The sequence below is a fragment of the Phyllostomus discolor genome, chromosome 2 (assembly GCF_004126475.2).
Source record: "Phyllostomus discolor isolate MPI-MPIP mPhyDis1 chromosome 2, mPhyDis1.pri.v3, whole genome shotgun sequence".
Taxonomy (NCBI): domain Eukaryota; kingdom Metazoa; phylum Chordata; class Mammalia; order Chiroptera; family Phyllostomidae; genus Phyllostomus; species Phyllostomus discolor.
The window spans coordinates 1,977,299-2,004,719 of record NC_040904.2 but is presented as its reverse complement, the minus strand read 5'-3'; the positions used below and the strand labels follow the sequence as shown (position 1 = coordinate 2,004,719).

The following is a 27,421-nucleotide window of genomic DNA, read 5'->3' as shown; positions in this document are numbered from 1 at the left end:
GCCCCGCGTTTCTATTAGCAAGTGCACGTGGAGTGTCCTTTCCCAACCTCCAACCGCTTACAGAATTTGAAAACACACCCGTCCGCACGCTGCTGTACAAGATCGCTCCGGAAATCTTTCAAAATCCGACAGCTGCACCGGGAGCGCAGGGAGAAGTGGGCTCCTGTACGAGGAAGTCCCTTTTCTGAGAATTAGAGTTGCGCTAGAGGAATGCTCCCCATCGCACGACCTCTCCTTTGCGTTCCTGTAGAGCGATTATAACAAGAACCGACTCAAACTCCTGGAACTAGGACTCATGTAATGAGTCCCCCCCCACCCCCGCCATTTGAAAGGACCCAGAAAAAGGTCTGAGAGTCCTGCTCCTGAGCAAGGGCCCTATACGCTTCGTTCACCCTGGGAGCCTCCTTGCAGCGCCTCCGCGGGACTCGTAAGTCCCGTGTATTTCCTAGCATTTCTCCTAGCACCGTGGGGGTCTCGGAGATTCCCCGAGCCCAGTCTGCTCATTTCACAAGTAGGGACACAGACCCCGAGGGGCTGAGCCGCGTGCTCAGGGTCCCACAGTGGAATGGACTTCGGGGGATGGGGCCTGTCCTGCGCTGGTTGCTTCTGATAATCGGGATGCCTCCCTGCACCCCGCCCCTCCCCCTTCTAGGGAACCCTTGGTACGTGTAGGATATTGGGCATCAGTGCACACCGCACTTCTTAAACCCTTACAGGTGGCCTCCAGGAACTTTAGACCTTATTTCTTCTGAGGACCTTGAAGCACCTTTGCTTTGTCATCTCACTCGCTTTTTAAAAAATCTTGAACTATGGCACAAAGGTCTTCTCCCGCCTGCCTGTTGCCAGAGAGATTTGTGTGTGTGTGTGTGTGGGGGGGGGTCTATCTTCCTCACTCAGATGGAGGAGGGCTGGACGAGGGGCCGTGTTAGGTTCCGGGGTGCCAGCAACACAACAGGGCATCTGGGAGGAGCCTGACTGTCCGCGTGACCACGCGAAGGTCCCGCCGCCTGCCGTCACGAAAGCTGACACTCAAGGGGCAGATGCTCATACAAAGGGAAGCGCTTTATTTTCAGGTGCCAGCCTCCTGGGAGCTGGGGAGTCGGGTCTCAGAGCCTACCTCCCCCTCTCAGGGGAGGCAGAGGCTTTAGGAGGAGAGGGGACAGACCAGAGGACGGGGAGGGGGTGGCGAAGCCCTCTACACGCAGACGAGCACAGCCCGGTCCAGGAAGGCAGGTGACGGTCCCTGTGCGTCACCCTGGCTTCACGTCATCCCAGCTCCAAGGCTGAAGGTCAGCGAATCTCCCGGAGCTGGGGATGCCTGGAGGTCTCTGAAGTTAGTTCCACGGATTTTTATACAAACACACCCTTCATCTACACGCCACGTACTAGGCACAGTCAGCACCTACGGGGACAATGTCGGAAGAATGGCGGGGGGGGGTTTCCAGTCCCCCACTGTCACAGCTTCCCACTGTCACACCGACCAGACCTGCCTCACGTCACCTGGGGACGCGCCCTCTGCCGTCTGAGAGTCCCCCGCCTGCCCTCCTGCCTCTCGCTCGGCCCCTGCTCTTCCCGGAACCTGGGGGGCAGGGCACGGCCCAGCTCGCTCCTGCTGCGGACCCTGCAGTCTTCCCTCTCCCCCCCACGCCCACCCTGGGCCACCCCAGAAAACCCCAGGGACCCCACTCCTTTGGGAGACAGGGGCAGAAGCATGACCACTGGACGGGGCACTTGCCCTCCGAGGCCTGTCACTTCGAACACGTAAACAAATGCACACCACGACACCTGGTTCCCGCCGCCCCTCCCCCACCCCGGGAGTTGCACCGGTGATGTCACGAGGAGGAAGGGGGGCACTCTGCCCCCAGACACCTGCTGGCCGCAGGAGCGGCGGGGGACCAGGGTGCAGGGGAGAGGTAGACGTCGGTTCGTTGTGTCTGGGGAGTCATCTCATTAAATAACCATCCCCGGTGCCGACACCGGGGCCGACATCAACGTCCGACTCGGAGGCGTCGCTGCCGTCGGAGGAAGACTCTTCGAGCCACAGGCCCTGCCCAGGGTGGCCGGGGAAGCACTGCTGGGTGCCTTGTGCGTTGGCCGCCCCAAGGCTTGTCCCTGTTTCGTCAGGGTCCTCCGGGTCCACTGTCTCTTCCGCGAGAGAGGGCGCTGGGGGGACCTCTGGGTCGCTGTCGTCCAGGACCCTCACGAACACAGAGTCCAAGTTCACGTTGAAGAAGTTCCTGTCTGCGGAGCTCTTGGTAGAGCTGCTGTCCTCCTTGAACTCGGGGCCCACGGGCGGAGCCCGCTGGCCCTCGGAGGCCCCGCCGGCACAGTCGGCGCACCGGGGCCCGGGCCCCGCCAGCAGCGACCGGGTCTCGTCCTCCGGCTCGGACGGCTCGTCCTCCTGGGCGTCGGGGCTGCTGTAGCCCTCCAGGCGGGCCGAGGAGCCGGGCGCCGGGCCCGCGGGCCTGATGGCCAGCCCGTTCACGGTGTAGCCCCCCGCGCAGGCCTGGACCACGGTCCCCTCGCTGTCGCTCTCGTCGTCATAGTCGTAGTTCCACACTTTCTTCTTCCTGTTGACGTGGATGACTTCCAGCACGGCCACGGCTTCCACGGGCGGCCGCTCAGGGAACGCCCAGGACGGCGGGTTTCGGAAGTCCTTTGGGAGGGAGGGAGGGAGGGAGGGAGGGAGGGAGGGAGGGAGGGAGGGAGAGAGAGCCCATCAGTCGTGTTTGTCCTTCCTCTCCACCGTCATAAAGCTGAAGGAGACGGACCGCGCAGGGGGAGGCCGGGGGCGGCGGCAGTGCCCGGAGCCAACGGGGCTAGAGTGTCCGCGGTGGGTGGGCTCTGAGCGGAGCACCCGCTGACGGGTCCTTTCGCCCTCACGACCACGCGGGGACGCAGGCCTCCCAGTCCCGCTCCTGGTCTGCAGGGGAGGAGGGAAGCCGACAGGGAGGAAGCCGGCCCAGAGGAGCCTGGCTTCCAAACCAGGCAGGCAGCCCGAGGCCCAGACCTTGTGCAGGCCCAGCCCGCCCTCCCTCGGGCCTCCTGTCGTGCTCCTGCGGGCTGGACAGATGGCCACTTGGGGGTATCAGGGGACTGTGGGTGAGGAGAGACTGTGGGGAGCCGACTGCATGTGTGGGGGCGTCAAAGCCCCCCCTGGACTGCCCTCCAAAGGGTCCAGGAAGACAGAGACTGGGGCTGGAAGAGAGCGCTCCAGGGGCAGAGGTGGGTGAGCCAAGGAGAACAGGGGCGGCTGAGTTCCCCCATCTCCGGGCGACGACGGGCCGGGCCGGCCACGCGGAGGGTGGGCGCAGCACCCTGCTGGTCTCTGGCTGCCCGCAGCCTGCCCGGGCTGCTCCGCTCCGCAAACTGGCTCCTCCCTGCTGTGCCCAGGCCCGGCCTTGGCGGGGGTGGGGGGGGGTGGTTTCTTCTGCTGGGGTATTCATCTCTTTTCTTATGGATTCACGGGAGCTCTTATACAATCCGAATGCTAAATTGTTCGTCAGTTCTTGTTACATACACTTCCCCCCAGTCCGTGGTTTCATCGTTTTGCTCTGCTGATGATGGCATTTGAGAAAAGGAAATTCTTAATTTTAATGTACGAAAATGTATCACTGTTCCCTCCCTCACGGTTTTTGTTTTTTGTGTGCGTGTGTGTGTGTGTGTCTGGGAATTTTCTTTATCCTAAAGCCACAAAGAGCCCCCTACGCTGCCTTCTGGAATATTCCCAGTCTTGCCGTCCACATGGCGGTGTCGCTGTGGATGAAACTCGGCACAGTGTCCCGTCCGCATCTCCTAAGGCACAGCCCAATGCCAAGTTCAAATCCCGGGGGCAGTTAAAGATCTCCAAAAGTACAAATACCAAACCAACCAACAGTCCTCCCCCAACCCACCGGACCTAATAAGAACAAGAAAGAGAAGAATATAAATACCTTATTTTTCAGACTATAAGACAGCCCCCCCACCACCAATTTGGGAGGAAAATGGGGGAGTGTTATAGTCTGAATGTAGCTTCACATTTACATTGGTGAAATATTATGTTATTGATGTTATTAAGTATTTTATCACATTTTTTGCTTCCAAAGTTTTTTCCTATTTTCCTCCTCTAAAACCTAGGTGCGTCTTACAGTTCAAAAAATACAGTATGTCAGCCCTGGGGGAGTATTCAAGGACGCAGCTGGTGAAGAATGAGATGAGGTGAGTCAGTTCCAACACAGAAACACAGGGATTTCTGAAGGAAAAGTCGCACAAGTTTTCCGTAGACAGAAAGCAGCGGGACAGGGGAGTGACACAGGAGGGGAGAGGACGCGGGGGGCCTTTCCGAAACTTGTGGGGTCCCAGCTCCGCCCATGGGCGGGGACTTGGCGCGGGGGGGGGGGGGGGGGGGGGGGGGGGGGAGGGCCGAGCAAAAGAGCGAAGGCAGAGAGGCTGGTTCCGCTGACAGGGACGGACACACATGAGAGCAGGCGCCAGGTGCTGGGACGTCCCCCAGGCGGAAGGGACCGCAGCAGCGAGAGGCGAGAGGCGGCAGGGGCGCCCAGGCAGCGTCAGCCGGGCCCTGTGGCGGTGCATGCCCTGAGGGGTCCCCATCGCCGGCGTCACCACCTACGGCCTCATCTTTCTACAAGGTGAGCACACTCCGGGTTTGTGTCCCGCCGGGGTCGTCTGGAAGGAAGAGACAGCCTGTGCAGGACACGTCCACGGCGGCATGCTCAAGGGCCCAAAGAGAAAGGAAACAAAGGAAAAAAAAACGAGAACGGAATCGATGGAAATGCTGCAAAGCGGGGGTGGGGGGGATAACCGAGGGGAAGGTAATGCACTCACACCCGCGGGGCCGAGCGAGCACGGTGGCGGCGGCGGCAGCAGCAGCGTGCGGACGACAGGGAGAAGGAACGGGACGTGGAAACCCGGGGCCGCCGCGCCGCAGCGCCTGGGCGCTTTCAGAAACGGGGTTTGCTGCTGCGCAAGCACCCAAGCGGGGACTAAAAACTCTGGAGTTAAAATGAAAAGTGAAGGCGGAGATGAGCAGACCCCCACACGTACCAGCACTTTGGGGGGCACGCTCCGTAAGCATATGTACCCGACCCGTCTCAGTGCCATCAGGCTGCTCACGGCGACGGCCACGATGAAGGCCACGGACGTGAAGGCTCCGATTACGGCCGATTCCGGCGACCCTGTCGGCGAAAAATGAAATGACCGTTTCAGAGGGAAGCCCACGGGTGGGCGCAGGGGGCGCAGACGCCCACGGGTGGGCGCAGGGGGACGCCGAAGGAGCAGCAGGTGGATGGACAAGCTGCTGTTAGGTCGTTACACACAAACACGGACACAGACAGGGATCCGAGTGCCCACTTCCTTTAAACGATACAGGTGAGGCTTAGTTTTCACAACAACGTTCCGAGGCAGACTGTCCCGCACGGTGCCCATGAGCCACCCGTGGCTACTTAAATGTAGTGGGTCAAGCCTGGAGACCCCTCTCGGTGCCCGAGTCCCTGTGACCCAAGGCGGTTCCGGCTGCCCGCCCACACGGAAGCCAGTGCCCGAGAGGTAGGGGCCGGTGGAAGGGAAGGGGGTTTATTTCCAGGTGCTGGCCACTGGGCAGAGGGGGACTCGGGTCTCAGAGCCCATCGCCCCCCCTCGGAGCAGGCAGAGGTTTCATAAGGAGGGAGAGGGGACAGGACAGAGACATCAGGGGAGGGGGCCGCAAAGTCCTCCACGCACAGAACCTCGCCGTCCAGTCCAACGAGACGGGTGACGGTCCTGTGTGCGTCGTCCTGGTTTGGTGACCTGGCCTCCCCCCAGCCTAAATGCACGGCAGAAGGTCAGCAACGCTCCTGGACAGGGGAGGTCTACAGGTCGGGGCCTGCCACTTCCGACGTCAGTTCCTAGGACCCTTCCGCAAACACGCTGTGCTCCTATGAGCTCCACCCTGGCCGGCGTCGGACTCGCAGAAGCAAAGCCGGGAGAACGGCGGGGCGGGTGACAACTCTCCGCTGGTGTAGAGCTGGCCCCACGGCACATGCCCACTCGCCACACGCTCGCAGGCACTGCAGGCGGGAAGGAGCGGGCCTCGGGGGTCTGCGTGCCTGCAACCAACACCTGGGTCACCCCCGGGTGGACTTCGGTCACGCCAGGACCCCGCACCCAGGCCCGGCTCCGCTCTCTTTGCCCCACTGGGAGCTCCCCCTTAGACTCTTGTCCAGTTTCCTGTTGGAAAATTTCAACGCTCTGCTTGAAAACAACCGGACTTCCTAAATCCGACTGGAAGGAGAGGAAACCGGCAGTTGCGTAAGGATGGTGACCAGGCGCGGAGTCTGAGCTGCCCTGAATCAAGGGACGGCGGCCCAGGAAGTGGCAGGCACAGAAAACGGAAGTGATCCGCCGGCAGCCGTGGGCGATGCCGAGGTTACTCACGGTCCCGCATGCTGCTGAGGCTCAGAACCGACTTCTAGGTGGCTGTCTACAGAAAGCCACCAGCCGACCGCCAGTTCGAGCCCACGCATGCACGGGGCTGCCCACGGCCCAGCGGGAAGGGGCGGGCTCTTCCTCGGGACGGCGCGCCACCCCCAGCTCCCTGCTGGGAAGCCACTGCAAGTGCTTTCCAAACGCCCCCCCCCCCCACTACTGTGCAAGAGCCCGCCAGCCCCAGGGCGGTGGACGCGTCTGCTCCATCTCCCCTGGCTGCTGGCGGCCTGGACTGGGCGTCCCGGTGCAGAGAGCCACCGATCCACAGGGCGGTGGGGAATACAGCCCAGCCCCTGATTCGGAAAACTGGTGGGGAGTGAGGTGGGCACACGGGACCCACGCCCACGGATCGGCTTTCCCATGGGGAGTCAGGCCTGCATTGTACCTGAGCTGCTTCGAGGCCTGCTTTTTGCTAAAACTCCCCCACCCTGAACTGAGGCAGCAAACGTTGACTGACTGGAAGTTACTTACAGTAACTTCCTAACGTCTGAGCTGAACCTCCCGAGTTCAACCACTTTTCCCTTTGCATTTGAGCATTTCCTTCTTCTGTGATGTGATGATCAGCAACATCCTCTCCCATGTTGTCTGTAAGAGGTAACCACCTAAAGCGAACCTGTGCACGGTGAACAAGGACCATGCTCCATGTCACATGCCCAGAAAAGCAATAAAAGCCTGTCCAGGCGGGGGTCGGGGCCTTCTCTCCCTCTCTCCGAGAGCAGCCATGCCGTCCCCTTTCCTCCACAGGACTCTGCAGTCCGTGCGAATTTGTCCGTCGCAGCCACGACACACTGGCCCCCGGGTCATCCTAGGACTGGTTCTTCCTGGCCAGTATGTGGCTCCACAAAGCCTTGCTTTCAGAAACGCTTCCAGCCTCGAGGCTTTTCTTCATCAGTGACTAATTCAGGTCTCAAGTTTCCAAAGAGACCTTTACTCTTAGTCATGTAACCGCAGCTTCAGGCAAAACGGGTGGGGGGGGGGCAGTAAAGGCAGGTGGGCTCTCTTGAGCGAGAAAGGGCGGTGAGGGGGGGGCGAGCGTGCCAGCCACCTGGGTTCCGGGGGCTCCAGTCCAGCGCCACCCGCCACCAGCGGCAACCTCCCGGCTCTCCTTCCCCAAGTCCTCGCCTGTGAATCAGGACCGACCTCTACCTCCAGGGCGGGTGTGAAGATGGTTAAAAACAAGAGCCTGAACGGAGTCCCTGTTCCTCGGCCACTGTCCCCAGACCACAACCCAGTAACGCACCTAACCGCAGCCCGGCACCCCGTCCCCAGAGTTGGGGCGGAAGCCCGTCCGTCCGGAGCCGCCTGACCACACCAGGGAGGCAGGGTCTGCCCGAGAAGACGCCCGCCCCCGGGAAGGCCGGGGGTCCTTGCCCCCGGTACCCCACTCTTCTAACGCCTTGGGCCCACCCCGTTCTACCGATGGAATCATCCCGTGTCGGACAGGTCACAGGGGCGCCTTTGTAGTGGCTGGGCAGGAAGGAGGCTGCCCGGCTCGTGAATTGCTTCAGAAAGCCAAGTAATCTTCACGTTTGCCTGGCTGAATTTTGTTCTTTAATATTATCAACTTGAGGGTTTATTAAAACACTGTGGTTTTAATAAAAAACACCCGTGGGCCGTGACCCAGTTCCTGGCCAGGAGCTCTGGGGAGGACCCCAGGAGCCGGAGCCAAGGCAGCGAAAGGCACGTCTTTCGTAGTTCGCAACCAGCCCCTTGGGACCACCACCACCAGGACTGAGCTGATGAAAATGACCGACCTCTGCAAAGCTCCGGGGGGGGGGGGGGGGGCTGGTTGCCAGGGGAACCAACCCTGGGATGAGCCAGTTGGAACTCCCAGCCCCACCTCAGGGAGGTGCTGGACACTGGATTAATCACCAGTGAGTGGCCAAGGATTGAATCAGCCCTGCTGATTCCGAGACGCAGCCTCCATAGGAATCCTCCGTGACTGGGTTCAGAGAGCTCGGGGTGAACACAGCGGAGGCGGGGAGGGTGGTTCACGGCACGGGGCTGGGGGCTCCGAGCCCCTCCCCACGCCTGGCCCCAGGGGTCTCTACCACCTGGCTGCTCCCAAGTCATGTCCTTTGATAGAAACCAGGGATCTAGTAGGTAAACGGGTTTCCTGGGTTCCTCGAGCCTTTCTAGCAAATCACCAAACCTGAGGAGAGCTCTGGGAACGTCTGATTTACAGGCGGTGGGTCTGAAGCCCCGGCGACAACACGGACCGTGCCTGGCGTTTGATGGGTGGGTGGGCGGGCGGAGGGCAGTCCCGTGGGACTGAGCCTTTTGCCTGTGGGATCTGTCACGGCGTCCAGGTACTGGGTTGGCCAGAAAGTCCACTTGTGTTTCCCATAAAACAAGACACATTTTTCATTTTCACTGGTAATTTGACTGAGTTGGACATGTTGAGTACATTGGCCATCTCCTGCTACTGGCTTCCAGGGGCAGAGGCCGGGTGCTGCTAGACACCCTCCAGTGCATGAGACAGCCCCACAGCAGGGAATTACTAGGCCAAACCGTCAGCAGTGCCAAGAAGTGTCGCAAACCACTTTTAACACATCTGATCAGCCCCAGCCCCTTCTCCCTACACTGCACAAATCTTTTTTTTTTGGCATTTCAGCTTCATTTTTACCTTTCTTGAAATAATAAAGCATAATATGCCAAAAATCGTTGCGTATTTTCTTCCCCCTTCCCTACTAAAGGGGCTGCATGAGAGTTCTGATTAAGTTTTTTTAAATGCCCGCCGATGTGACGGCTGTTACAATACCATCTAGCCCAATTGTGTCAAATGGACTCAGACAGCCGTGCACTGCTACAGCCGTCCCTCGGAGAGAAGCAGGTGAACTCTCTGCCCGTTCTGCACATCGGCGATCTAGGCCCAGTGCCTTCCTGAGCTCCGCGAGGCCCCGCGGGGGAGGAGGAAGTCGGAAGGGATGCCAGGAACCCGAGGATGTGTGGCTGGGGTGGACAGAAGTCCGGGGGGCCTGGGGACCGAGGACTTGAGAACCGCGTCTGCTGTGGGGGCAGTCGTGGGACTGAGCCCTTCTCCCGTGGGGTCCGCACGGACGCCTGGAACCCACCCGGGGGGCGTCGGAGGGCTGGTGTCGGGACACACCTGAGGGCGTTTGCTCTGTGGTGTAGTACGCCTTTGGATGAGCTGCAGGTCCGAAGAACCTGCGCAGTTTTGGGTCAGTCCACGTTTACGGGACATGATGCACGTAACAAGCTAAAGGGTTAAGATGCTTTTCCCTTTAACACTGGTCGGGCGTCCCTCAACCCCGGGGAACACGGGAGAATGCGCCCATGCACAGGGAAGCCGCACCCCCCCGGTGGCCTCCTGGCCCTCCTCCCCTTCCCGCAGTTTCTCTCCGGCCAGTCACAGCTGTGGAGAGACTGTCTCTGGGGCTAGGAACTCCCTTAAGGCTTCTCTGGGGGAGAGATTCACAGCTTTTCCCTTCTGGCTACACAGTCGGAGACCTCGTCACTTTCCAAGACAACAAGCAACAGCGACTGGGCCTGGGCCCGCCTGTGCTCACTGCCAAGTTCTCCGTGCAGAGGAGGGCGGCTCGGGGGTTGGTCACACTGTGCAGGGGTCCGATGCCTTTGAAACGTGAGGGCTATCAGCGTCGTCAGTGACGACCTCAGCCACACGGGTGAGTCCCCTTCCATCTGAGCTACGGCCAGCTTTCCCGAGAGCCTGGCCGGACCACCCAATGGCACCCAGCTGGCCACCGGCGCCGCACCTGCCCCCGCGTCCCCGCCTCCTCCTGCACTTGGCTCGAAGCATGAATGCCCCAGTGAAGGGCACGCAGAGCTGAATCTGCCCCCAGCGCCCTGGGATGAAAGCGATTCCGCTGCAGGAGGACTCTGACCTCAAAAGGCCGATATCTGAACGTCCCTGCGGTGTGGCAACACAGTGGTGACTCGCCACCGAGTGGGGACTGGCCAAGCCGCGCATCGCTTGGTGCGCCCCGACATTCCCATCCTTTCCGTCGAACGGGGCTTCCCTCGGAGCAGAAGCAAAGCGCGAACGCTTGAAGACTGTCCTACCTGGCTGCCGCGCCGGTGGAAGGTGGGTGCACTTCAGGGGAGACCTGACGACACTCTCCACGTTCCTGGGGTTGAAGTACACAGATACGCAGTAGGTTGTGTTGGGAATTAGCTTGTCCAGGACGTAAGTGAAATTCCCTTTGGTGTCCTCATTTATTTTGAGTTTATGCTGTAAAAAAGAAAAGAAGCAAAATAATCAGTAGGACCTGGACCAGAATTTTACTTAGAGGCAGGCCCCAAGACTATCTCTGGGACTTGTCTTCAAATCTTGAAAAGGGATGGAAAGATCAGAGGTTTGGCAGGAAGTATTTAGAAGTCACCTGGGGCGAGCAATTGACCACAAAACTACATGCACATAGATACACCTTCAAACCGTGGAATCTCATTTTACGAATGAGGAGAAAAAAATCCCAAAGGGGAATAAAGGTCTCCGCGAGGTCACTTTTGCAAGCTTATCCTATCTTGAAATAAAATTATTTTAGCAAAGGTCTGCATCTGCTTTACATTTCAGAACGTGCTTTCATTAATATGAGCTCATCAGTCTGTCAAAATAGCCTGCAAAGTGGACATTATTCCCGTTCTCCAGGTGAGTAAACTGGCTCAGGGTGGTCAGGTAACGTCCCCCAGGCCACACAGCTTGTCTGCGGTGGAACTGAGGCTGACGTCTGGTTCCCGCCTTCTCCCTCGAGACCCCTGCCCCTTCGTTCCCAGCAGCTCTGCTCCGTTTTGGGAACAGAGAGATGTTAGGAAGGTTCTTTTGTACAATGACTTAGAGTTCCCAGAGTACATTCTTTCTCAATTGATAAAAACTAGGATTTCTAGCAGGTCTCATGCAGCCTTCTGTAATAATGTTTTCTGCCAGTCTCTATTTGAAAGAAGGAAGAATTGTTTAAAGAGAAACCAACACACTAAAAGCTCACGCATGGCAAATCAGCGAAGAAAAAGGGGACAGAGGCCAACCGGAGCCACGGCGGGAGGGCGTGTGCCTCGCAGAGGACTGGTGTTTAAGGGTCACCGAGGGTCGCAACCTGTGGGCTCCCCTCCTGGAGCACCCCTGTCTGCAACGCTGGCCCCGCCCACTTGCCTCAGCAACTCCGCCTCCGCCTCCTGTCCCTGCCCCCTCCCACTTGGAGGCCCAGCCCCTGGTCCCGGCCCAGACTGAGCCCTTCTCTAGCTCACGAAATCCCGCCCACTTTCCTCTGAGAGGCGCTCCAGCCACCCCTCCCCCCCCCCCCCCCCCGGAACATTCCATGGGCATACAGGTGTGCCATCATCACTCCTCTCCACCTTACAACAGCGCCTCTCCCTGGACCCCACTTCCCGCTGCAGCGAGCACGGCGCCTCTCCCCTTCCTTCCCAGGGCTCGTCCCCGCCTCCTCTTCCCACGCACGCTGGTCCACAGCGTCGTCGCAGCTGCGGGAGACGCTGCCCGAGAAGCCCTTCTCCACGTGACCTTCCTCGAGGCGTGCAATTCCGAAGTCGCCGTCTTCCGTCCCAGCGCCTGCCCCTGGGGCAGTGCATACACACACACGTGACTCTCACACACTGTATCACAGAGCGTTCACTTGTTTACGTCTGGCTCCCGAACTTGACCCTAAACGTCGGACAGACACCCCTGCATTTTGCCGTGTATAAGGTGCACCCACTCTCTGTGCGCCTTATCCGTGGGACCCTCATACCCACCGCACGTAAACAGCGTCTCTACGTACAGTGCACATCCTTGTTTTTCCCTCAAAAACTTGGGTGACATCAGCCTCCGTGCCGGCCACGGCGCCGGTAATGGAGAAGGCGCTCTGACCAGGGGCCCAGCTTTAGGAAGCGTCCGCCAAAGGGCAGCTTCAGGTGGTTCCCGCCGGCTGGCGGTCCCCGAAGCACCCACGAGCTCCCCACTCCGGCTGAGGGAAGGGGATGGAGCGGGCGCAGTGGGGGGCTGGGCCAAGGGCTCCTGAGGTCCACTCCCCCCGCCCAGGCCAAGGGGCTGCATCTCTCTCAAGTGCCACCCATTCCGGTCAGATGCGCCGTCTGTCCTCCTGCGGTCCATGGCCAGCATCCCCGTGCCCGGGGGGGTCCTGGTGGCGCCGCCCCAGGCTGGGGCTCGGGCGTTTCCTCTTCCTCCTCCTGCGTTGCCCTGTGGTCCCTCCCTGGCACTGCAGCCCAGACACCCCGGGAAAGCCTGGGGTCCTCCAGGGGCCTCCATCACACTCCACATCTGGCGCCCCCCCACCCCGACCTCCCTGACTTCACCCCTCTGATTCTCCTCCCAGTCACTGTGCCCCAGCTCCCGCTGTCTCTCAGCCCCCCAAGCACGCCGGCCTCGGGGCCTCTGACGCCCGGCACCCTCTGCCTGAAGCTCGGGGGCGGGGGGGGGGGGGGGAAGTGTGCAGGCCCTGTGGCCGACACAGGTCGACTCGAGTGTCAGCTGCCATCTCAGCAGGCCCGCCCACTGGCCAGCATGGCCTGCCCGTTCCCACTCACGCCAGAGTCCTGAGTGGACAATTCAAGAGAACAAATCGGGTGAGATCCAGGTCTGTCCCAGACCAGGATCACCCAAGGTTCCGGACATTCAGTTGACTGCCCCGGGGGAGTGGGGGGGGAGGATGGCCAGCAGGAGCCCTTCCCTCCGAGAGTAGGAGGGGGGCAGCAGCAGGGGAGACGGGGGGCTTCCGTGAGCGGCCGCGCCGCCCGCTTGGAGGCAAAGCCCGCCCCGGTACGCCATGCCGCCGTCCCCTGCCGTCCCTGCACCCCGCACGCCCTGCTCTCCCTCCAAGTCCCCTGCCCGAGGTTTGCTCTTTGGAAGGCAACTACGCAGCCGGGCGAGGTCAGCGCAGTCCCGTGACGGACGGACTCCGGAGAGCGGTTTCCCGAAACCAGACCATCCGACCCACGCCCTTTGGACCCACTTGTTCGAGTCATCACACATACCTTTGAAAAGAGAGAGAGAGGAAGAGCCAATGTGCCCGCTCAGAAGATGGCTTTGGGCCACTCACCTTCTTCGCGATCCCCTCCAGCTGCTCTTCGATGATGAGTGAGAAGTGACTCCACAGTTCCTGATCCTGGGGCCCCTTGGGCAGGGTCTCGGGGAGCACCAGGGTCACACGAATGTGGTCCGTGAAACCAGCGACCTCAAACTCGGGGGGCTCCAGGAGCACTGTCAGGGAGACAGAGTCAGAGACACCCCGAGTCAGTCTGCCACGGCCCGGCTGCCCCCCTGCCCTCGGGCCTCCAGGAACCATGGGCTGTGCTTATTCCTGGGGGAGCGTGATTTTATCTCGTTTTTTTCACCTGGTGAAGACTGGGGACCAACGGAAGCGATTGGCATGATGTCACAAGAAAGGGAGGACAGATCTGGGTAGGGAGGCCCTGCTTTCCCAGTGTTCAGGCCTCATTCTCAGTACAAAGCTAAAAGTGACTTCTTTCTGTGTTATTACAGTAATGTGTCACCGAGGCAGGAGACAGCACGGCAAGAACTCTGAGGCCGCGCTGCTGTCACTGGCCAGCGTCCGGCATCCTGGTGGCCAGGAAACGCCTTTAACCACGTAGGTAGAATACACAGTAAACCGAGGCAGGGAGGAGGAAGGAGACAGGTCTCACACGCTAACTCAGCGGTCCTGAGCCTGGTCCGATAATACTGCCAGGTGTTCCAACGTCACAGGAAACACTGTGTTAGCAAGAAAGAAGAGAAGTCCTTGAAATGCTATGTGGCATTTGCACTGTCTGGGAAAGAGCCTGGACACTGTGCTTTCATCCAAGGGCCTGGAATGCGGGAGAGGGTCCCCGGTGCCCACAGAAGGAGCCCATGAGACAACTTTGGTGAACTGCCCGCCTCTGGTCACTATCTGTTCTACCAGGGAGTCCCGGATGCTTACAGGAAGAGCCCATAAATAACTTTGGGTGACTGCCCCAACTTTAACTGCTTCTTGTCACGTATCTGTTTCACAACAAGGTGAACAAATGGGGTCTGGAGCAAGGTAAGGACTCGGGCTAACAGACCCCCACACACACCTGAGTTTGGGTAGTCACGTCCCCCCAGGAAAGCTGGCACCGCATTTACCCGTTACCCAGTATGTAACTTTTCCCTCCTATCCCACCTACTACGTAAGTCCTCAGAACAAAGGACTCGCTCTCTCTCTCTGTCTCACTCTCTCTCGGGGGCTCCGGGGGCTCCTGGCTCTCTGGCCACTGGGCCTCTGGCCACCCAGGGGCTGCCACCCTGGTCTTCAGCCACTCGCTCTTACTTTAGCCGCCCCGCTTTGCCCTGAAACCTTGCCCTTCACCCCCCACGCTACCCAGTCCTGTTCTCGTCCATGGGAACGGGTCACTAATAAGCTGATCACACGCTAACAGATGTGCCGATCTGTATGGAATTCTTTACGTGCGTCAGCAAGAAGAACCAGGTCTCTCCCGTCAACATAACCATTGGAGAAATCTCAGGACATGTAGATAAACTGTCCCTGAACAGGGTTAACCGCCCTGTCTCTGCCGTGTGTGTGTGTGTGTGTGTGTGTGTGTGACGTACACAGACAAACACAAAGGGGACTAGTGTGTGTGACCAGTTCAACCCCCCCCCGCCCCCCGGCCTGAGCTACAAGTGGGCCATCGATGACGCCATTCTTTACCCACGCTGTTTCACACGGTGGGTGTTTTCACTCATTTCATAAATACACCAACGCGTGTTCTCCTACGTCAGGGGCTGGCAAGCCCCGGCCTGTGGGCTGAGTTTCCGCACGGCCCGAAAGGCGAGAGCGGTTTTCACTCTTGGAAGGGCCACGAACACGGGAGGACCGGGTGACGGAGACCGGACGTGGCCTGCCGTCCGAAGTGGCCATTCCCCGGCCCTTCCCGGGAAGTGGGCTGCCCGACCTTCGACCTCTGCAGGTGTGCACGGCCGGGTCTCCTCCGCCAGGCGGCGGGGGACGCCATTTCACTGATTCGCGGTCTGACTCTGATTTTTCTGAAAAGAATCCGTGGATCAGTGAGTCTTCTCGGAGCCAAATCTTTGCTTTCCCCCGTGATCTCTTTGGGACAAAGTGCTAAAGAGGAATTCAGGATCCCAGCAGACACTTGCAAACACCTTTTGCACAAAGACTGCGCCAGCACGCTCCTGACATTTCCTCTAAACCTGGGTCTCGACACCTTTTTAACACTTGCCACTTGGAGTCTTGAAACATGCCCTCTCATTGTAACTTTCCTAGCCTCTCTTTAGGGACCTGAATACCGTGACCTGTGACTTGTGCTTTTCTTTCTCTGCCAGGTGGACGCACACAGTGACAGGCCCGGCTGTCCCTGCCACGTGGCTAAGCATGCCCTGCCTTGACCGGGAGCTACAACTGACGCTTTCTTGTGGCCGCAGCTCGAGAACCAGGACGCCGGGAAAGGGGTGGAGTGCAGCTGAGCGCCACGGACGCCGGCCGGGCAGCCGGCTCCAGCCGCCGGAAGGAAGGGGGGTGCACCACTCCTGGGCTGCAGACTTCTGGGAGTCTGGGCCCCCAGAGCAGACGGTTACCGGGGCGCCGTCTCGGGGAGGGGCTGCAGCATGAAGGAAAACACGGGTCCAGAGCGCTGTAGCTGCTCAGACACCAGGACACTCTGAACGTCTGCCTTCCACGGGCACCGGCGACCGTCAGACAGCCCAGGGGACCGTCCCACTTCGTGCACCGGAAAGCCGAGGCTTGGCGGGGCCGAGGGCCCAGGCCACGAAGGCAGAACCAGGGCGGGAACCCGGCCCCGACTCGGAAGCACCTTTGCAGACCCGCCTGCTGCCCGGCCCGGAAACAGCAGCGACCCTGGCAGCAGCGTGGGGACGACAGACGATAGACAGACGGAGACCGACTCACTGTCCAGCTCCGGGAAGACGCTGCGGAAGCACTGCACCACCGTGGCGTTCCCCCGGGACCCCACCAGCTGCAGCTCGTACGTCTCCGACACGTCCATCCACAGGTTCGTGACGTCACAGGACGGGCGGGTGATGTTGGCGCAGTGCTCGACCACCTCCATGTCCTTCCTGTCGTTTGGACGGGAACAGAGAGGGTCACGGGAAGATGCCGGCACTCGCGGGAGGGGCGTCCACCCCGGGCCTGGCCCGCTTCCTCCCTCCTCCGTGGCTCTGGCTGGGGGTCCCCGTGCCACGACGTCGTGGGGCCCACACCCCTCTTCAAAATGCAACGCCTCACCCTGCCCCGCCCACTGCTCTCCCCCCACCCCCCTTATCTGTGTATTTTTGTTCAGATCATTCACCACCGCCGCCCGCCACGTTTCATCTCGGTTTGTTGACCGACCTCCGTGCCCACCCGCAGAAGGTCTGCGTCGGCAGGGCAGGGACTCAGGGTCATGGCTGTCCCCGGGGTGTCGCTGGCGCTCAGCAAGCATGGGCTGGATGAGTGGGGGTGCAAACCCTGGGCGTTCACGGTGGAGGCCCCGGATCTCCCTGCCCCCGCAGAACAGTCATGAGTGCCCCCCCCACCACCCCGCTGACACCCCGTCTCTCTCTGGCTGAGGACCCCATGGCCCGTCCTAGGTCAGCCTGCGCTACACAGCACAACACAGACATCCGATCTCTCCAGCGCCAGAGAGGCACGTGGGCGACCCACGTGACCCCAAGCGCGGAGAGACACTTAGGGTGTCAGCAGACACCACTCTGGCCAGCTGCTTGGAGCGTCATCCCGTAACCCACAGACTGTGGGTTCCATCCCTGGTCTGGGTGCGAGGCAATCAATCTATGTCTCTCTCTCTCTGAGAGCAATGAAAAAAATGCCCTCGGGCAGGGATTGGAGGAAAAATAAGGCTTTAGAAGGCAGCGAGGAGAAACTCGAAGGCCCTCCGGGTCTGTCCATAGTAGCAACAGCTCTAAGCCGAGTAACCGCAGAACACAAGGTCACCCCGAGGAGCTCCTGGGCCCAGCTACGACCTGTGGGGGTGCTGGTCCCACGTGGGAAGAAGAGAGCCAGGGCTGGCACTGTCCATTCTGTCCTCGGTCCTGGCGCCGGCCCCGCAGTGCTGGGGTCCGTGCCCAGGCCGCCTGCTCCGGCCCCGCCAGGCCCCAGGCCTGGGCCGTGCCCACTCTGGGCCGGGACATTTTCTCAGGGGCCATCTGTCTCCCAGGGCAAAGGAAAGGGAATACAAGCCATCGATCCGGCCACCAGACCTTTGGACTCCTGTCCTCAGAAAATGACTCACTTTTTAAACACGGAGGCTTACTGAATCAGAGAAATAATTGCGAAAACCACTCACAACACTTAGTTTGTTTCTGAGGCCTGGCGCTGCAGAAGCTGGCACTGGTTATAAATGTGCCTTGTTAAAAATAGCCTTGAATCGTTGAAGTGTTCAACCTAATCACAAAAGCATTTGTATTTTGTGATTTGTCTTTGGGGTTTCGAAGCTCTGAATGAAATACACTCTGGCCAGGGAGCTCTGTCGCTTGTGGGGCCTGCCCCTCCCCACCCCCACGGGGCAGAAAGATAATCCATTCAGCAAGATAAGAACGAAAGGTCGAACTAACCTCATGTTCGTGTACCATAACGTGTAGTGGGTGGGCGCGATGGGAGCGTTTCTCAGTTTCCACGATATGACCGGCCGGAAGTTCCTGAGCGTGATGTTAATGTCACAGGGCCCGTCAGAGAGTTCTACAGGGAACGGGAACGGAGTGATCACACACGGGAACCGGGCACCGATGGGGTGCTCCGGGCCACGCCCCAGCCCGCCCGCTGGGTCTGCCGCCCACGCCCCCGGCAAAGGAGCCCTCTCCGGGGCCCAGCGTTCTCGGACACACCCGGAGGGGAGATGGCTCTCCCGACATGGGACGTGGACTGATACAATGAGTTAGTTAATGGGCTCTGCAACGTCAGGGCAGGCCAGCTTAGGGAGCAGGACGTCCACACCGGGTGGGCAGAGCCAGAGCTCACCCAGCTCTTGCCCGACTCGCAGGGCCCCCTGGCTCACAGCCCCCAGGGGTCCTGGGCCAGCCCAGTCTCTCTGCTCACCTCCCGGCTCCTGGGGCAGCCCACCCAGTCCTCCCTCCGTGGCTCCGCCCACCACCAGCCTTTCCTCCTCTGCACCCCCCACTGAACTCACCCCCTGTCTCAGAGTGAAGGACAACAGTGTGTGCCTGAACGGCCCTGACTGGGCAGGTAACCCCACAACAGCGCTGAAGGGGGTGCCGCAGAACCATGCTGCAGACCGTGACGTGACGTGGAGAAGTGGGGGTGCCCAGTGCTGGCGGCGGGGAGGTGGGAGCTGTCAGCACCCCTCTGAGGTGTCATCCCCCCCTACCTGTGCTGGCCCCAGGACTGGGTGAGTACTGGACACAGAGTAAAGTTCTGGGCACAGAGTTACACATGTAGGCAAGAAGTGTACTTTAAAAAAGTATCTTCCTGCCCTGGCTGGTGTGGCTCAGTGGACTGAGGCCGGCCTGAGGACCAAAGGGTCACAGGTTTGATTCCCAGTCAGGGCACAGGCCTGGGTTGCGGGCCAGGTCCCAGGTAGGGGGCACCCCAGAGACAACCACACATTGTTTCCCTCTCTTTCTCCCTCCCTTCCCCTCCCTAAAAGTAAATAAATGAAAGAAAGAAAGAAAGAAAGAAAGAAAGAAAGAAAGAAAGAAAGAAAGAGAAATCTTCGTTTCTCTGGGACCAGGTAGTGAATAAGGGTTAGAAGAAGGCACTTTAAAGGGAAATTGTTTTTGGATCATTTTTGTTTGGCATTAGCTGTGTCTCCCCATTCTTCTAAGAAGGAGTTTAAGTGGAGTATTATTTTAAGGGGTTTTTAAATGATTTCTCAGGTGTTCATTTCTTACAATAGTTCCGTCAGACCAATGTGAAAGCCAGAACTGGCTGATTCTGCCTCCTTTTCCAGGGAAAGAGTATTTGAGAAAAAGATTTCAAACAAAACGGGCAACGGACCTGGGATCGGAAATATCACACTTCCCACACTCCGTAGGACCGCCCCGCCCCACGCCCCCACGGCAGTTCTGAACGGCCGCCCGCCTGCCCGCCCCTGGGACCCTCCCGAGAAACCGAGTGGGGCCGGGAGAAACCCCTTACCGGGCAGAGGCTGCGGCATACCGGACATGAGGCAGATACCCCCTAGGGAGAAGAGAAACACATTAGACAGGCGGTACTTTCTCCGGGTTCAACTGTAATCGCTGTTCCGAGTCTGGTGTCCTTTTACACACGTGTCACTTGTGAATGAGGACTTCCTGTGCTAAAAAAAACCCCAAAACGAACAAACACTGAAGTCGATGCTCTTAGATGGTGGACACGGTGTCGGCAGCAGCCTGTCCAGGGGGTTTGTCCTGAGTGGACCCCAAACGAGACCCGCATGGGAGCCTCGTGACACTAATGACAAGGGCTGGCTGGTTGAGGAAGTGTTCTGAGAACCAGTCTGTCTGGAAAACGTCTCCGAATATGAGCGAGCATGCTGCTAATTAACAGGCTGGAAAGGTAAAGAGAGTCAGCGAGGGTGGGGGGGGTGTTGGGCACGGCGGGTGGGCTGCGGCTCCGCTCTCGGGGCAGCACCGCGAGGGGCGGGCAGCCCCGGATGTCATGGCCACCCCACAAGGACGGCCCTGCCCGGGAGATGTCCCACACTCACAGCCACGGAACAGGTGGCACAGTGAGGCTAGACGAGAGTCGGCAGGAAGGTAGCGAAGAGGCACAGGACGACCACAGGAAGAAGTCGGTCACGAAGGAAGCGTTAAAGCCAGAGGTCAAGGACGGACTCCTGAGTCCGGCCGCGCTGGCGGGAGGGAGGGGCCTGGCCTCTCTCCGAACAAGGGCAGGGGATCGGTTCCACCGGATCCGAAGGAGGGTGTGACGAGAACGGACTCTGCAAACCACACGGGGCGACATTCCCCACCGTCGCCGAACCGTAAATCGTTCTGCTCCGTCGGCTCATTGCCCCCGAAAATCAACAGCAGGTCACAAACCTACACGTCCTGTCTGCGGTCCACCTGGCCCTCGGCATCGCGCGCGGGCTGCGTGGGTCCCAGCTGGCTGCTCCCCCCCACCCCGCCCCCCGCCGGAAGGGCTCTCGGCGGCCGTGACCGCACAGGCTTGCTCCCACCAGGGCCACGACGAGGAGCGGCACTTACCCAGGAGACACAGGGCGAGCGGTCTACCGGCACAGGCGTCGTGGCCCCAGAGCATCCTCGTCATCTCGCGAGTCCTTCCTCGAGTTCACATCTGGAAGGAAACCAGCGTCCGGGGATCAAGCCGCCGAAGGCACCCCAGACCGGACAACGGGGACGGCGGAGAGTCCTGGTCCGGCCCCCCGCACGCCTCCCTCCCGGGAGCCAGACCGTTTGCCTGCCACCCCCGCCCCCCCGGCGCTGGAGCACCCTGGCCGGGAGGGGGCATTGCAATGGAATGCTGGTGCAGTGAGACGGCCCTCCGGCTCCACAGCTTTCAGCACACGAGAAGCAAGTGGTGAGGAGACCTGCTCCCCTTAGAGAAGTACATCATCATCATCATCATCATCATCATCGTCCTCACCATCGTCACTTTTTGGTGAGCCCTTCAGATTAATGCCTTTGTGCATCAGCAAAAGCAAACCGGGGTTACGTCTCCCGTTTTTCGGGCAAGGGTTGGCACACGTGCGTTCCCCGTCCTCCCTCCCCCGCCTTCTCCCGAGAAGGATTCCGGAGGCCCTTCTGCACCAGCACCCAGAGGTGCTGCCGTAGCTGCTTCAAACCGCCACGCCATCGTCCGACAGATGGGCATCCCCTCCATCCTCAGTCCAAATGGGGGCTCCTCCCACCGCGTCTCGCCTTTCCTGCGCTGCGTCACCTCTGACACGGGCCCTCCCGCGCGGGGGCCTGTCTCCGCGGAGGGGACCTTGTCGGAACTGGGGTCGCTGGCAAGGGGCCGATCGGTGAGGGTCCCAGCAGCAAAGAGCACGTTTAGAGACAGTCTTTTTTTTTTTTTTAAGAATTTTTAAAAAGATTTTATTTATTTATTTTTAGAGAGGGAAGGGAGAGAGAAAGAGAGAGAGAGAAACATGAATGTGCGGTTGCTGGGGGCTGTGGCCTGCAACCCAGGCATGTGCCCTGACTGGGAATTGAACCTGTGATGCCTGGTTCGCAGCCCACGCTTAAGCCACTGAGCTACGCCAGCCAGGGCTCCAGATAGTCTTTAACCCGATGGTGAACAGGCTGTAGGCAAACCATGAGAGTGTGACGAGGGGCTGTCACCCCCTGGGCCCGAGGGGCAGAGGGCAGGTGCCCACGCGGGACGCTGGGAGAGGAGAATGCTGGGTGAGGAGCCGTGACCTCAGCCCGACGGAGCTGAGGGGTCAGTACCTGACCCAGCCCTGTCTTCCCTCCCTTCTCTCGGGGCTCCTCGTGGGTGGAGCCCAAGCCGCAGCCCAAGCCGGAGCCAGAGCACAAGGATGCTGGTGGCTGCACCCCCAGAAGACAGGACGCCAGGGCAACGTAAAGGGTGGGGACAGCGGGGGCAGGGAGGGTGGGGGCAGGTCTGGGGGGCAGACAGAAGAGACTGGGTGGGAGGAGCTGTGTGTCTGTGACTTCGGTGGAAAAGGCCGCGGCCCCAGCCGCGTGGCTGCCCCCGCACGGGGTGAGGGTACCACCTCCCCACGGCCTCCTCCCTGGGGTGGTCAGCGAGCTCTGGGGTCTCCGAGAACCAAATTCATAAACGAAAAATCGTTCTCCTAGTCTGTGCGGGAGCGAGCCTGTCCTCGCATCTGCGGGAGCCACTCTCGTTAACCGTCCTGTATCGCTTCCCGTTTTCCCACCGAGTTGCTCCTCCGTCCCCCGACTGGTTTGCAGCGGGGACCCCCGCCCTCTGTGACGGCTCATCTCTTTGGTCCCCTTTCCTTGCCGCTTGTCCCTGGACTTGCTTACACTGGAGTTTGTTTCTCACCACGTACAAGTTTCTGAGTTTTGTGCTTTCGCGCCTAAAGGGATTTTCTTAGAATCTGCGTTTTCCATCCAAAAGTCTTCCTCGCTGCAAGGTGAGAAAGGAATGCTTCTTCTCTCCCTCCCAGGTTCTGTCTCCACCCAAACGCTGAGGCTCCAGGATGCTGGGGTCCTTCTGTCCCCGACGCTGGGGCAGCCGCCAGCCCCAGACCAAAGTGAAACACTGGCCACTAAAGAGCAGGGGACTTCAGGCCACACACAAGCGGACAAGACCTCTGGCCACCTCGGGAGCAGTGACGCAGCTCCCCTCAGGGCACACCAGAGAAGTGTGGGAGGTCTTAGCCGGAGCTGCCGCGGGCTGCAGGCGCCGCACCCCGAGAGCTGCCCAGGGCCCTCCGCCCAGAACTGTCCCCACGACTCTGCACCCACCGAGAGCATCCAGACCTGCCGTCATCGCCGCGTCCCTTCTCAGCAGAGGGCGCGCGTGGCCGTGGAACGCCCCATTGGGGGGCGAACCCCTTCTACCGGAACGTCTGCCCTGGGGCCTGGGCCCGTGTCGTTCTCTCGGACGGCGGCCCCTCCCCTCCGGCGAGCTACAGCAGCCGGGAAACACGCACACACGCATGCACACGCATGCACGCACGCACACAGCGCTACCCAGTTAGAAGTCCTCTCCTCTCCCCTCCCCTTCTTTGTTCCCAGTGCCTCCCACTCCCACTCCGGTTTCCAGCAGCTGTCTGGTAACTGGCTCCTGCCTGCCTGAAAAATCAAATTTCTCCTCTTGGCCCCCTGCCTGAACTTGCTCATGGAGTTCTTAGCTCTCTCCCTGACTGCAGGGAGATCGGCCTTCCCGAAGGCCAGCCCTCGGCCACCCCCGCTTGGGTCCCAGGCCCTGCACGCGGAGGGGCCCTAGGCTCGGGTCCCTGCTCCTCTGTGGCTGTGGTGAAATCCTGCGTAATGTTCTCTCTGCACTGGTCTGTTGCTGGTTGAGTCTGACAGGACGGTGGGACCGTGAGCCCTGGCTCACTTGGTCTCGCTCCTCCCCACCCCCTCCCTGTCCCCTGCAGGGTGAGGGTCTCACGCAGGACCGTGTGCCTACTGGCTGCCGTGGGTGGCTGCTGGGTTTCACTGTTGGGAGAGCCCCACATTGCCTGGAGGCCTTCCCAGAAGAGTGGAAGCCGCCCCACCCTGCTTCCCCCAGGGGGTGGCTAGTCTGCTGGGGGTGAGACCCAGGTCAGCCCTGACCCCAGCACGGCCAGCCGGCGGCAGAGGGTTACAGACATGTGGGTGCTGCCCATCTGCTGTTGGCTGGGAGGGCGGGTCCAGGCCCGAGTGCCGGGTGCCCAGGGTCGCCCCCGGAGCTGCACTGGGCCTGTGTCCCTGGTCTGGCTGTGTGTCGGGGACCCTCTCTCCCCGAGTCTGGCTTCAGCTCCCCTATTCCGGGAGGTGGATATTCCCAGCACCAAGCTGGCGGTGCTGCGACTGCAGACCAGGGCACCCGGCGACCCCCCACTCGGGTGGCACCCTCTCATGCCCACGGGCAGCTCGGGTTTTGCCCCATGGAACACAGATTGGTAAGAATCAGGCCAATCATCTAGAATTTTATTTTTTAACGTAATGGAACGACATTTAATGGCAAATCTAAAAACGACAAGTTTGAGACACAGAGACCGGGGAAGAGAAAAGAAAAAGCTTTATATTTGGGTATCTTTAGGGATACCTTTTCCCGGGAAATGGCATTTTCTTTTGGCCTCCGGACCATTCTTGTTTCATTTCCATAACGCTTCTCTCATCCTGCTCTCCCTGGCACCTTCCGCCCCATCTGCCGCCCGCGCTGCTCTGGGGACACCCGTCATCCTGGTGCCTGATGGCGCCGTCTCTGTCTCCCCGCGCTGCGCCTGTCTAATTGGCCCGTCTTCGCCCCTTCCCATCTGCACTCGCTGGGCTCCCGTCCAGCCCGGCGCGCGGAAGACACGTTTATTCTCGGCAGCGTCTGTTCTGCGCCTTCGCCGCGTGTGCCTCCTGCGGCCAGCGTCCCACGGCCTCCTCGGTGTGTCCCCGAGCCTGCCGCCTCCCTCGTCATCTCGGTTTCCGAGGTTCCTCCTCCTGGACCCCCGGGTGGGAGCCTCGTTTTTACCGGGTCAGAGCGGGTCCACAGGCCGCTGGGAGAAACTCCCTGCTCTTCCGAGAGTCACACACTCTCCTTCCTCTTCATCCCCACGCCATTCCTGTTCGCCTGCTCGTGCCTGGACCGCTTTGTCGCCTGTTATGGTGACACAGCGGAGGGAAAGCTTGACCTCTCCCTACAACTGTGCCTGATGCTGCCTTGTTCCAGGGACTGGTGCTGAGACGGGGACGAGGGAGCCCACGCCGGCCTGGACCCTGCCCCTCCAGGGAGGTGTCTCGGGCGGGGGGTTCTCCATGGGGGGAGGGATGAAGGCCAGGCCGCACAGCTCTGGGGGTCGTCCTCCTGACCCTGCTGCTGGCTTTTCCGGCTCAGTCAGCCCAGCAGACTTGCCTCAACTCCCTGACCTCTGACCTCTGTCAGAAGGGGAAATAGCTAAATGTGCTAAAACTCACTTTTCCTTTTTGCCTACTCATTAGGAAGCATTTTCAAGATTTTTGTTGACTCACCAGTATAGTGTCTGGTGACCAGGTGCACGCGAATTTTAAATATTTTAAACATCCTCAGAGTTACAACAACAACAACAACAACAACAAAGGCAATGCTCCAGAACACCTCCTCTCCCTCGTCCCGTCTGCAGAGCCCTGGCTGGCAGGGCAAGGGGGCGCACGCAGCCCCCTCCTGGCTCCGGAGACGCCGGCGGCAGCGGCTGGGCCCCGCCCCCCTCGCCCCGGCGTTCCCTTCGTTTTTTTTTCTCCTTCGTCCAGCTCTGCGCACCCTCGCTCCAGCCACCCGCTCTCCCAGCCACCCGCGTGTCCCTGGCTCTTCCCAAACTGAATGAAACAACCAATTTCATGTTTCAGAGCAACGCACGTCCTCAGGAACACGGGCGGTCCAGCTGTGCTCGAGCTCAGACTGGACTTCCCACTCCGGAGGAGGCCCGGTCCTTCTGACGCGGGACCCTCCTGGAATCCACAGCGCTCCCTGCAGGGGCGCTGCGGAGGGCGGCTGGCAGCGAGCGGGGTTTCTTCCTCGGCCACGGGAAAGCAGAGTGCATCTCACCGCTCGAGAGCATTTAAGAGTCGGGAAAAGATAATGCCGGAGTCAAAGAACATACATGCCAGGGACTCTCCAAGCGCTGGAAGGTTTATAAATGTCTAAGTGCAACAGGGAAGTGAGTCCACCACGGCTCTGTGGGCGCAAGTGGGAGGGATGGAATATTTGTGAACATTTATTGTAATAAGTTTCACTTTCAAGACAGCATCTCTGGGCTACGGTTCTTCTAACTTTTCATAAGGCAAATTATAATACTGTGTGTCAAATCGTAGGAACCACATTTCAGGCAGATTTTCTTTACCTTTCAAATAAACACATGAGAAACTTCACAGGAAATACAGATGCGACTACAAGAGCCGTGCAGATTTTTGATGGTCTAAGCGAGAAGTAACTTGTGAAGTACAGAACGTGCAAGTTCAAGTCACTTCCTGGGACAAGCAGGTGAGTCTTACCCAGCACGCCACACACTAGGGACGTCTCCCGGGTGTTTCCTGGGTTTTGGGTTTCTGGGTTTTCTTGTGTTTGGGTAAGGCACTGCACCCGCCCCGTTCCTGCCCAAGTGCGGGGAGGGTCTGAGAAACCTTGCCCAGGGGTGGGTCCGGCGCGGCCTTGGAGCGCCCCACAGAGGGGAGGGGGCCACTCCAGGACTCCCCACACCCGCCTCTGCCCCCCCACCTCGTCCGCTCATAGCTGACCCTGGGGCACGTCAGACTGGTTTCTACGATCTCTTGCCCCCCCCCCCCCCCCAAGGAGGCGGGGTACCTAGCGTTTTCCAGTGAGTTGACTGTTCGCCGGACTGCTAACTGGGTTTAGCTGGTTGATTTGCTCGGGGCTGAAACGCAGGAGCGGATTCGCTCGCAGGCCCTCACCCCCTCCGAACCCTGGAGGGGGTCCACTCCTCTGCCTCGCCCCCTCCAGCTTCCAAGCCACGGATCTGGCGGGACGTGGGGCGCTCGGCCCCGGGCCCCTCTGTGCCCCTCAGTCGAACGGCTCACACCCCGCAGCAGCCAGTGGCCGGAGTCTTGGGGGCATCCCTGCTGGGGGAGAGCCCAGGTCCGAGTCGGGCAGGAGCGGAGCGCGGCGCAGGGGACACACACAGAAGCCCTTAAACCCGCAGGGCCCGGGTGGGCCGGGGCTGCGGGAGCGGAAGGCATTCCGGAGGAGGGATTCCGGGAAGCGGCTGCAGGGACACGCGTCTGCTGAGCGGTCACCGCGTGGGCCATCCCTTCCCCCTCCGGGTCATTCTTTCCCCCTCCCCGCCATCCAGCGGTCTACGACCTACCTTGGCAGTTTGTCGCCGCTAGAGTCCCGGACGTTTGGCCGCGGCCCCGCCGCCTGCAGCCGGGCTCCGCCGGTGCCCTTCCGCACCCGGTTCTGCGCCCCCGGGGTAGCGCGCGGGGGCGGCCCCTCCGCTGGGCGCGAGCCAGAAGCGGGCAGGGCGGCGCGCCGGGGCCTGGAGGCTCTGCTGGGCGGAGCGTTGGGCTTGATCCTCTTCGCGGAAACGCGGGGCAATTCCCTAGCGCGGGTGCGCGCGCCGAGCGCCCGCCTCCTTGGGGTCGGGGGCGGAGAGGCCGGGGTGGCGGGGGGCGGGGTCCCGGATTACGCAATTTGCAGACATTTGCTGAGTTGGCCCGTGGCCAGCCATCCGAACCCGCTCGCCTCCTGCCCTCTGTAGGGGAAAGGGAGAAGGGGACTTGGGCTGTTCTGTTTACTGCGGTTACCTCCTGGGGGGGGGGGGGAGGGGAGGGCAGAACAGTGCCTGGCGCTTAATTTAATTCATTCCATTTAAAGTGTATTCAGTGAATGTTTAGGAAGAATCGGCATCCGTTAAAATGGCTATACTACCCAAAGCAATCTGCAGCTTGAGT

At 60.3% G+C, this 27,421-nt stretch overlaps 1 protein-coding gene across 1 annotated transcript; it reads right to left on the bottom strand.

The window, feature by feature from the left end:
- Positions 1-1,353: 1,353 nt before the first annotated feature.
- IFNAR2 (interferon alpha and beta receptor subunit 2) lies at positions 1,354-27,055 on the bottom strand. The gene is made up of 9 exons (XM_028503891.2): positions 26,836-27,055; positions 20,591-20,681; positions 19,542-19,583; positions 18,002-18,125; positions 16,341-16,513; positions 13,494-13,654; positions 10,507-10,675; positions 5,044-5,174; positions 1,354-2,656 (listed from the first exon to the last, which is right to left on the bottom strand). The coding sequence occupies exons 2-9, from the start codon at positions 20,652-20,654 to the stop codon at positions 1,943-1,945; spliced, it is 1,578 nt and encodes a 525-aa protein (XP_028359692.2). The 5' UTR covers positions 20,655-20,681; positions 26,836-27,055; the 3' UTR covers positions 1,354-1,942.
- Between the last annotated feature and the right edge of the window lie 366 nt (positions 27,056-27,421).